At 40.2% G+C, this 11,654-nt stretch overlaps 2 protein-coding genes and 1 non-coding gene across 3 annotated transcripts in view; all 3 read right to left on the bottom strand.

Moving 5' to 3' along the window:
* The window catches only part of LOC118340999 (utrophin-like), a 24,055-nt gene extending 20,943 nt beyond the window's left edge, over positions 1 to 3,112 (bottom strand). The window contains exons 1-2 of the mRNA XM_035679165.1: positions 2,616 to 3,112; positions 486 to 639 (exon numbers count right to left, since the gene is read on the bottom strand). Coding sequence (XP_035535058.1) covers positions 486 to 558 — 73 coding nt within the window. The 5' untranslated portion in view covers positions 559 to 639; positions 2,616 to 3,112. The remainder of the gene's footprint in view (positions 1 to 485; positions 640 to 2,615) is intronic.
* Positions 3,113 to 6,019: 2,907 nt separating this feature from the next.
* On the bottom strand, positions 6,020 to 6,102 carry trnal-uaa. Its single transcript has one exon. It is a non-coding gene; the product is annotated as a tRNA-Leu (tRNA).
* A 1,889-nt stretch (positions 6,103 to 7,991) lies between these two features.
* Positions 7,992 to 11,410, bottom strand: LOC118340269 (syntaxin-11-like). Its single transcript, XM_035678142.1, has 2 exons — positions 11,076 to 11,410; positions 7,992 to 9,155 (listed from the first exon to the last, which is right to left on the bottom strand). The coding sequence occupies exon 2, from the start codon at positions 9,148 to 9,150 to the stop codon at positions 8,248 to 8,250; it is 903 nt and encodes a 300-aa protein (XP_035534035.1). The 5' UTR covers positions 9,151 to 9,155; positions 11,076 to 11,410; the 3' UTR covers positions 7,992 to 8,247.
* Between the last annotated feature and the right edge of the window lie 244 nt (positions 11,411 to 11,654).

Genomic DNA, 11,654 nt, shown 5'->3' with positions numbered 1-11,654 from the left:
AAAGATTAACCTATGGAATGATCCACGGTGAAAGGGATCACAGGGTGTGGCCCCTCCAAACCCATCCCTGCATTCTTGTCTTCCCCGCTTCTCTGCTGCCATTGGTCACCGTTCCTGTGACTTTCTCTTTCTCCGAGCGAACGTGTTACAATCAACCATCTCCTGTTCTCTTCGAGCCTTTTGTTGCTCGCTTTGCCTCTGTCCCTTCTGCCTCCATGGGAACTGAGGTTAACCATGAACAACAGGATTTCTGGCTCTGTCAGAGTTTCCTCTCAGCGACCGCTCTTATGGCACGTACAACAAAATGTTCTTTCTATGCATCTGTGAGAGCGCCCAGTCATTTTGCTAAAGACCCCTCACTGATCTGACAGCATTTGCTTCTACAAACATGCTTACGCGCCCTCCAGGCGAAATGGAGCAGCAAACATTAACCACAGCCTCGTGATAACAATCTCAATAACGGCAAAAGCTATTAAAAAACATACCGGATCTCCACTTGATGATGTCGTTGAACTCTTCATTGGCTCCTCCCTCTGCGATGTCACCGTGCGAGGCCATGGTAGCCAATGAATTCAGTGCCTTTATAGGTTGAAATTGTGCGCTACTGGGATAATTCTGGTACCAGGCCTCTTTCTGCACCTGTAAAGGAAAGAAAGCTTAAAACACACATTCACTGAGGCTCAGTTCCCACTGAAATGGCAAACCTTTAGGCCCTTCTTTAGCTCCTTTTGGCTTTAATGTGACTATAAAGCAGTGGAAATAATCTCACAGGGAGGCCTGGAGAGTGGAGGCGTCACATGCATGGGAGTTACACACACAAAAACATTCAAACATGGTCACATAGGAAGACCTGACACTTCACGAGGAACACCGCAGGTCGTTAAAACCCTAACAGCTGTTTGAGACCTCACCTCGGTGTGTGTTCCACGGGGCTGAGGAGGAAACAAACTGGTGTCACACAATGTCCTCAGGCTGACAATCGGAGCGCTGATGTATGTGTAAAACAGCTAGTAATTGATCCTGTAATAATGGACAATCATGTTGTAGACTCAGCTCAAGAACAAACTCGCCAATAATCACAGTGTTTGAGGCAGCCGCGAAGCATCGAGGAGACGTCCAATTGATCGTTGACGTGTTTCAGCGGGCTTATTTTGCATTCAGTGGTGACCGCTAACCATCATATGCAGTCAAAGTCTTGTCAAATGTCATGTTTTCTCCTAGGGTTAGGTCCTGAACGTCACGCTCAAGCAGTTTTTCCACTGTTTAAGTAGTAAGATTTCCATGAATACACATTCTCATTCTATTTAGTTGATTTTCAAGTAGTCACTTGTTCCTGGCAAGTTCGGTCCCTGACAATGATTTCACTGGGGGGGATGGCAGAGCATGGAGTGGATAAGGTCTGTCATTATGCAACCAAATGATTCTTTCATTGGATCAATTAAGTTTTTCAGGCTCAAAGGTTAACAAAAGCATAAGAGCAGCTAAACCTGGACTATGCTTTCTTAGACGGGATGAGAATTTCCTCTACGGGGTTTATGAAATACTCTATTGCACTGACGTCTCATTCAATGTCACGTGCTACTTTTCCTTGCAAATAGCACTGTTTTTCTATGTGTAAGTCATCGGTTTCACAAAGGACGTTGTCATGCGCGCTCAACTTTCAGTACCTCCAAAAATGAAACGCCATCTATCACAGTCTCCAAAACTGTTTCAACTTGCGCTCGTGAATCTGCTTCTCTTGTTATTTCTCTCAGTCTTGATGCAGCTTTTTGAGAGCTTTTATTTGTGTGTAAGGTTAACGCTTGTGCATGAGGTCTGTTTTAATTCAGGGTATCCTTTCATTACAACACTCAACCGTGTCCACTCTCAAAATAGCTTGCGTTGACCATGAAAGGAGTTTATGTGCAGTTTTTTTTTTTTTTTATCTAGCAGTGCTTGGTGAGTTACAGTTCTTGAGGGATGATGCAAGACCCAAAAATAACAACTGTAAACTGGAGGAAAAGACAGCCCCCATCTATCTTGCTGGTGTCTTTACAATTTCGGTTCCTCTCAACTGCTCAGGGGAGTAGCTTTGACAACCGAGGCAAAACAGAAGAGATACAGTCAGCCAGTTGAATCATAGGAACTATTTAAACTATAAGTGTGCATTTTAAAATGAAGCATGGCCGTAGTTGAGTACTTTGTAGTTTTTTGGTTCATTTGAATGAAAAGCAGAGTAAGGGACCAAAAACATATGAAAACTGTACGAGATTTGCTGTCTTCCTGATTAAAAAACACACAATGATAGGGCGACTAAACACATGGAAAGGGACTTCAACTCTAAATCTGTGTTGGCCTTGTGGTAGTTAATGTTTTATCTCTTAGGTATGACTGCGGTATTTGGGTTTTCTTTTTTTTTTTCTTTTTTTAATCAAGCCATAACTGCCATGTACAACCCCCAGCTGCTGAGCTGCGTGCAAGACCTCAAGTTAAAGAAGTAAAAGCATAAAAGAAACATCGTTTGAGGACTTACTTTAAACATTCAAAACAAACACAATACAAGGGTACAATGATGGTTAATGTTGCAGGTCCCAAATCACACACACTCACTTACTTTCACACACACACACACTCACCTCTGCTGTCACCAAGGAGTCAGGAGACGTGCTCCCTCAAAACAAGTCCAAAAAGCGTGTACAGTATGGGCAGACAAACACAAGTAGAAAAAATCTATGTAAAAGTTTGAAAGAAAATAAAAAATAAAGTACATAAATCCAATTGATTTAAGGCATTTTTTCCCCCCACGAGGCACTCTTCTTAACTAACGACCTAACTTAAAGGGAACCGTCCTCAAAAGCGCATCCAGTCTCCACAATGTGCCCCCTTAACACAACACAAAAAAACAAAAAGAGACGCCTTTTTGATGCAACGGAACACACAAACTACCGTAGTCTCGTAGAGCAACACGGCGGGGCTGTCTCTGGGGAAACGGAGAGATGGTTATTACATTTCACGGGTGAACGCCGCAGTACTGTGGACTCAGGTCCCACAACTTTGTTCCTGTTGCTTACTTTGACTCTTTCTCCCTGCCGCTGACGCCGACGTTAAGCTGCACGGAGTTAGCTCAACATAACGGAAATGCTACCAGAACAGGCGCTCCTTCAAAGTAAAAGGGCGTAAAAACACGGGTGAGCTCACTGGGAAGTCACATCAACGGGATAAGTGGGGTTGTTACCAGTTGGCTTTATTGATAATTGAGTAATGTAATGTTTATTTGCACTACACCGCACTACCTCACCTGTTTAAATACTTATTTATTTATCCTATTTTATTTCATCATGTAAATACCCAAGTGCCTTAATTCTTGATTGTTGATTGTTGTTTATTTTATGTCTTGTTGATTGTTTATTTATGCCTGCTAAATATATACATACTTGACAATAAAGTTGACTTGACTTGACTTGTAATCATAGGTTTTTAATGTCTGGGCTTACAACATAAACATGCGTCCTGTCACTCCATATATTACATTTATACTATGTGAAATAGCTTTTAACACATTATTTATGATTTAAAGAATGACATTTGCTTCTGATTCTAGCTTTCAACTCAACGGCAGTCACCGTTTTGAGGGAGCTACTCCCGCCGCAGCGCAGAAGTGAGATTTATTTTGAAGGTTTCTAGCGGAAGCACCGTGTTCAGTGAGGACAGCTTGACGCGGGGTCTTGAGCCGTTCCCTCTGGCAGTAAAAGTTTTCCTGACGCGGAGATGGAAACATGGCGCGGGGATGGGCGTCACGTGACGTAGCACCAACGAAACCAGTGATTCCCAGTGGAAAACACAAAGCTGCACCAGGAACTTTAATGGGATGGAATAAAAAAAAAACTGGAATGTTTAGTAGGCCAAGGGTCTTTGAAACTTTCCCTTAGCAAAGGCACCAAGGACGAAGCCATCTGATCCAGTGTCAATGTTTTATTGTAATATGTGTGTGTAATGTGAGAAATATGAGTGTATTCACTTGGATTATGAAAACTATTACAGTATACAGATCTTGTGTTTTAGTAAAAGTGGCTATATTACATTATAAACAAACTCTATTATGAGTAAAGCTCCTGCATCTAAAACCAGAGGTACTGTCAGTCAAATGTAATAAAAGCATCAATAATGTACCGTCAGTATTTTATTATAGATTATACTGCATTATTATAACATTTAAATGCTGAGGCAGAACAAGTTACTTCATCTGAACTACTTAATTCACAGTTTAATTTATATCAACGAATCATTTTACTGACTGAGCATGTGGTTTTATTTAAGTGATTGTGAAAATCAACTGGTTTCATCATAAAATGTACAAATAGTACAATATGTGTTTATGGTTTCAGTTCTAGTAAATGTACTTAGCTTCATTCCACCACTGATTGCTTAACTTTTCATTGGGGCCATCTGCCCATAACAAACACCTGCAAATTATTGGACAAATTCAGGGAACATAAAACATTTAATTCAATAACAATAAACTTTATTTATAGAGCACCTTTCATGCATTAAATGCTAACAAAGAAAACGAGCAGATCAGACGGTTAAAATGTGAACATTTAAAAATAAGATTAACAATATGAATAACCATAATAATAACAACAAAAGCAATTATCATTACCATAAACCCTTCCATTACCTCTTGGATCAGCTATCATTTTATTATACTGCGTGATGTGTTGGCCTGAAAAGAAACAACTTTTCCAGTACCTGAGGGGACTGAATAATAGATTAAGGCCCATTCGAAAGAGTCTCTGAGGCTTTGGGGATGCAAAGATGTTGATCTTCCATTGTAAGCCCTCATGCTTCTCCCTCCCTCTTCTCAGTTGTCAGGGCTCTTTTGTGGATGCTTCCTCGCACAGCTGAAAGAAGAAGCTCAATTTCACAAATTAGTGCTCTCTTAGGCCCCGGACACCTATCAAGTGACAGCATATTTATTTGGTGGCGGGTACAGATGGAGTAAAGGGACAGGAAGAAATGCGTCAGTGACATATTTACGTAGATTCTTATGTAAAATGGGGACATCTTGAATATCAAGGCACAGTCACACGCAGGTACTGCTGTTTGTTTACATTCATTCAACACTACAGTGCAAAAGACCTATGTCAAAATCTCAATGGGTTGAGAAAGTTTCACAATACTCATTTTACATTCATGCTTCTTGGACCCATGTAACAGTGCAGCAAACTTCTGAATATAACTTAAGAAGAGTTACAGCTGTTTTCCTGCGGCGGATGCAGATGACTGGGTATCCATGAATCTAAGGCATCGCCCTTGCAGTTAAATTATAGGGGTGAGAGTGTGTAGGCCTCCACTAGGGCCTGTGTTACACCTCAGACCAGAGACTACAGGGAGGGCTCACAGTGCCCTCTTCTGCTTCAATGGTGCAACTACTCCTTGAAAATAGACCACGGTTATCTGGAGGACTTCACTAAATACACTAAATAAATTCAGCGTTAAAGACAAAAGACAAAGATATTCGTGCATTTATAAACATGTTCTCCACAATCAACCTAGTTGAAAGTAATTATGGGTATCATCACATGGGCACATTCATCAAATATACCAAATGCACAAATACTGTATGTGCCAGCAGGAGGTGGGCTTGTACTGTAAAAATCTTCATCAATCTAAAAGAGTTTATTTTATTTTACAATACTACATTGTTGCCAATTTTGACCAAATTAGCTACAGATTAATTGTACAAAAATGTATTTAAACGGGGGGGAACTGTTACACTTTACACTGTCTTTAGGTGCCTTACGTTAGTTGATACATGTAAACGTCTTCCTTGTGAATGTCTTCGCTTTTGTCACGTTACCACTACTTACGGGGACTAATGTTGTATTTTCTTTTGTGCATAAGAGGAAAAGTGTAGTGACTGCGTCTGACTGCCTCGAAGAGAAACGTGCTGTTTCTATCCCATCATCCAGGGCTTTTGTTTTACCGGACAAGTTTCTTATTTATACCGAGATAATTTAAAGACACAACTAAAATACTATACCAGGAGTGGGGTTCGAACCCACGCGGACATATGTCCATTGGATCTTAAGTCCAACGCCTTAACCACTCGGCCATCCTGGTGTATACACCGCATCCCGCCACATTTCCCCTAGAAAAATCATATATAATACGGATTGGGTTGAATTTATTGGGGGATTTATTTCCAAATAACCAAGTTTAATAAATAAGTTTAAAAACGAACGATTGTTACAACAGCTCCCCGCATTAAAAACGCCTCATAGAGGGAATAACTATGATGCTAGCGCTGTGTTAGCCGCCAGCAGCTAACTTACAGAGGCAGACTGACGCGGACTTGCTAATGTCACGTTCGTTGGCAAGACAACACAGCTTTTAGACAAATTAACACATCTACCGCCGAAACTTCAAACTGTGTTTAAGATTTGTACTTAGTGTTAAGTTTTCAAAAGCATTTCCAGACATAATAATGTCAGCTTATCGTCTTGCTTGACTCCCTGCTGACTAACGTTATATCGATCGTTACCAACAGAAAGTAAACTAACTCTCTGTGCCAGTCACCGGGTAGCAGAAGTTAAAAATACACTGTATTTACAGCCATACACTGTGAGTGTTAGTTTAATGGTGCCAAGCCAAATGAGGGTGCGAAGGAAAGCAAAACCCCAAACAGAAAAAACCTCTGGAGACATTCACGAATCCGTGCAGGAGAAGTTAACCGGAGTCGGTAGGAGACTTGAAGTGACAGTGACGGTTACTACGGGCTGACCGCGGCACTGAAACCGGACACGGTTGCTTTGTATATCCCATTTTACAACACATATTTTACACTTCTCTCTTCTGTATAAGAAAATATACTTTCATATTTACTTTATTTACAAATTGCAAAATGACTTTAAGTGGCTGTTTCTGGCGTTGGTACAGTGTACAAACTACTAATGGTTTCATTTTGTTTAATGAGATCTGTTTAATTATACAGTTAAATATGATCAAATGTAACTTTGTTCTGGGATATGGAAATAATATAAACTACTAAAGCACTATATGAACTGATCTGAGTACATTACATTACATTATTACCTGATCTTGAGAGTCCCTGTGTCAAAATCTGGGATTAGTTCCTGATATAATATTTCAGCTGACACTGGGCCTACTAAATTAATTTATTTTTAATCAAATTACCACACAACAAGCCTGGAGCCATGTAATATAGCAGGAATAACACACACACACACACACACACACACAGCTCATGTTTGTCCCTTGCTCATGTTAAGGTTACTTATTTTTCAATAACAAGACATAAGCTGTAGGCTAACATAAACTACTGGACTAACCATCTTGTTAACATAATTTGGCTTCATACAGGACCACACAGGCTGACAGCTAAAGGCTACAGCTCTCTCATTTTACACTCAAAAAATAGATTGTGTCATGGGATCATGTGAAATGTCTTTTGTCCAGTCGGAGTCTGACTGAAAGAAGAATCTGGAAGAGCAGCTCTCTTTCTCTTCCTCATTCTTTGGCTGGCTGTAGAGCCATTTCTGACTTTAATACCTGCTTCAAAACCCACATCAACATAGCATTTTAAACCAAACGTACCTTTTTGTCATAGGCATGAAACGTCTCTCATCATCTCATCGTCTTTGTCACTTTAGAGTTTCACTTTCTTTTAGTGTTTTTTTATTTATTGTGTATCTGAATCTCCTCCCACTTAGATAAAACCAAGCTATTTCTCCTGAAGTACAACCACATAGTGATGGTGACTTTGATAATTTACTGTAATCCTGTTCCCTCTTCTAAATGGATCTTATCTGTCACCACTAACTGCACCACCATAACTCTCATGACTCCAATTCTTCCACTTTTCTAAAGACCATGTCTTATCCCCATGATTCAACTTACTATGTTGATGTTCTGCCAAGCACAACAAACCAATTTTAATTTACTACAACAGCATTTATTTTGCACGTCAGGGATCTGTTTAACTGATTCAACTTAAATTAAAACATATATATTTCTCTCATGCACACACACACACGCACACTCACTATTAAATTAATTATCTGATCCAAATAACAGGAACAGTTATTTCTGTGTAAATCAAATTTAGACTGCTGGTCTTACATCTGCTGACTTACAATGGATTACAAAACATTACATAACATTTCTTTTCAGCTGTCCATAACTTTTTACACAAGTAAATATTTATTTTTAATCATCCATAACATTGCATAAAGTCAAAATAAGCCCTTAAAAAGTTTGGTTGTGTCTCCAACAGGGTAGACAGGGGCAACATTGTTGAAAAGGGTTTTTCCTCTTGTACTGTAGGGCCCTCTTGATGTGAACATTGACTTTGTCGACATACTCCTCAGTCTTACACACATTGGCCTCAATGTTATTTACCATGGATCCCTGCTCTTCCACCAGCACGGCCATCTGCATGAACAGGTCATGGACCTCCTTCAGTCTGGCCTCCAGCTCCACCAGCTCCTTGTGTCTTCCCTTGATCTCACACATCGCCCAACGGGACGAGCGTCCGCCTTCAGTCTGCAGGCTCTGGGACAGCTCAGTCCATCCCTCACCACCTTTGTCCACCATCCCATCCAGCTGGTCATCAGTGATTTCAGTCCCCAGTATGGAGGCCTGCCTCTGGATCCTCCCTCGACACGTTTTCCTCTGCATCTCCTCTGCCTTATTGTAGTCACTCATGGTAGCGTGGAAGGTGCGAGTCAGTGTGTCATACTGAACTCGGGCAATGCGACTAGCAGCAGAGTTGGGGCCTTCTTTCACCTCCAGCTGGCGGCTCTCTTCACCCAGGGTCTTAAGGCGGGCGTACAGGGCCTCCCCACGTTGCTGAACCCCTCTGGCAATGGAGTCAGAGTCCTTTTTGAGCAGGGTGAGGCGCCGCACAGAGGTGCCAAAGCGTTCATTATGGATACTCAATCGCTCCACCTCTAGGTGGAGCAAAGAGATCTCCTTGCGTATGGAGTGGGCTTCCTTCAGGATGTTGTCAATAGCTGAGGTGTTCTCAAACACCACTGCCTGTTGAGACAGAGTCACTTTGTCTACATCATATTCAGGTCCATAAAACTCTGGCTCATAGTCCTCCTCCTCCTCGCCAATGGTCTTCAGCCTCTCCAGCATGTCCCGCATCCTGCCTGAGAGACCAGAGTAAAACAAGATGTTGGTCAGTCAGTTTCAGGTACATTTTCATGATGATCAAATACAATAAATTCATGTTATTATCACATGCATTCTACATGTTGAGTTGTGGGCACCCTCATTATGATAAACTCTCATAGGGGCTCCCCATAAATATTAATACTATAATAATGATATTAAAAGGTCCTATATTGTAGAAAGTGAAATTTTATGTCTTTTATAATTATAAAACAGGTCTAGGTGCTATATAAATACTGTAAAAGTAGTTTAAACCATCAGACTTTCGTAAAGTTGTGATTATTTTCACCCTCAACCTGTTTTTTGGTTGTTGTTTTAACTCCAGGGCACAAAGGAGTGCCCTGGAGTGATATTTGTTTGTATTCCACCTGAATACTTTTTGCATACACTCTGTTCCTCTTGTGTTTTAACTTTATTAACAAAACAACACTAAGCAGTCATTCCATTGCTGAGCAAGCAAGCTACAAGATAGAAAAATTGTCAAGGAAAATCTGCACAATTGTTGGATGTCAGGAAGACACGACTCATGGTGATTTAACATTACAGACTTTTCCTAATGGGCAGATAGCTTTACTTGTTGCTTCAACGATTGCTAACTGTTATTCTTTAGCAGCTACTTAAGCCACAAACATCAAGTAAAGTTATCTTTCCATCAGTGGGAAAAAACAGAATAGATTTTCTCCATAAAATATAATGCAGTTTTACTGAAACCACTGAATAAAATTGTGTTTTTGTACACTAATTAGTGAGGCCTCTCCACCAGAAACACAGGGCACCCTTAAAGAGACAGAAGATAAAATAGCTTCAAATAGAGGATGAACTGACAGGCTGCATGAAGGGCCAGTATAAAATAAATAGGATTAAAACAGTACTTTAGTGGAGTCTGAGAATAAAAATATAGAGCTGGGAATTTGCACATTTCTCCTTTAAAGAAGCATTTCACCCCGTGGAAAACAATCTTTATTGAAAGTGGGTTATATATGTAGTCGAAATGTAACATAAATTCTGAATTCGGTGCCTATTTCACCCCCTCTACGAAGATATGAGACTTCCTGCTTCCAGTGATGCAAAATGACGATTTTTACATCATTGGAAGCAGAAGTGCAACACTGAAATGCGTATTTCTCCCGTCTCAGGGGAAATGAGGGAATGGTGCACGACTGGGTTTCTAACGACTGGGTTTCTAACGAAACAAAGCTTAATGCAAATGGGTGAAGTGTCCCTTTAAACACTGAGTACCATGGTGACAGTAATGCCAATTGATTTAAAGAGGAAATGCTGATATCCAAAGCTAATATATCAGTATTGTATAACTATTGATACAATGACTGGTCAGTTTATCTGTAGTTTCAATCTGTGGCAATGACAGCAGTCACAGCTCAAAGGCTTGTTGGAATGTGTTCATTTAAACCAGGAACAAGGAAGACACCATCTTACTGAAAAACAAACATTTGCTTTGAATGTGCTTATGGTATGGCATTGTTGCACAGTATGTTTGTTTAAGTAGTGCATTAATAAGTACGTTAAGAAGTACATTCATTTGGTCAAACTCATCCTGCTCTAAACTTTTAAGACTGTGGTGCTTGCCTAAATCTCTGCCACTGATTTTATCACACAGTCTCAGTGTGCACATACAAAATCCATTTCCTCATACCTCATAGTAGTAGAAATTCATGAAATTGTTTGAAAAGCTGTCACTGCGTATAATACAACAATTAAATGTCTTGTTTCTTGATGACCACTGAATCAGCCTAGTTTCAGTCTTTCCAAGCAGCTCTGGCAGTATCACACTAATTAACTCCCACCAATTATCCACTTGTCTCCAGCTGCCTCTGCTTCTCATATTTCTAAAAAAAATTCATGACATATCATTCAGCTATCAATGCATAGTGTCTTACCTCTTGTAAATGGCTTCCACTAAAGCAGAAAGCAAGTAAATCCCTTCAATGTGTCTCACTCTGATACATTTGGTCCAAGGCACTTGAGAAACACATCTTTCTATTCTAAAGGAAGTTGTCTGCCGTGTGTTCATTGTGTGTGTGAATGCCGCCCCTACCCCGATGACAGACATAGGCCTTCCCACTGCAACACAAAAACACTTCCTTGCAGGGAAATGGGTTTTTTAGCAGTTTTCTTTTCACTTCAGGAAGCAGGAGACTTATTGATTAAGTAAGACAGTTTTCCAATGGACCAATGTTCATGAGACGTGTATTGAGGAATTAAGTGTTTGACAGTGAACTGCTGGACTAATGTAATGCAAGCTGCTATTTGTTTGTAAAGTGATGACACCTGTGTGTTAGTGCAGTGTTTCTCCAATCTGGGTATCTGTACTAGTGGTACTTTGGAGTACTGCAGGGGGTATGTGAGATTGTTTTGTTTTTTTAATCTTAGAGTTAGTTACTATCAAACCACCATCATCATTTAATAATTTACATATATATAGTAATTCAGAAAATATTTACACTGCAATTTTAAAT

This window comes from Morone saxatilis, unplaced genomic scaffold (genome assembly GCF_004916995.1).
Source record: "Morone saxatilis isolate NCDOM2014 unplaced genomic scaffold, NCSU_SB_2.0 Contig7, whole genome shotgun sequence".
Taxonomy (NCBI): Eukaryota; Metazoa; Chordata; class Actinopteri; family Moronidae; genus Morone; species Morone saxatilis.
This window is presented reverse-complemented; position numbering and strand designations above follow the sequence as displayed.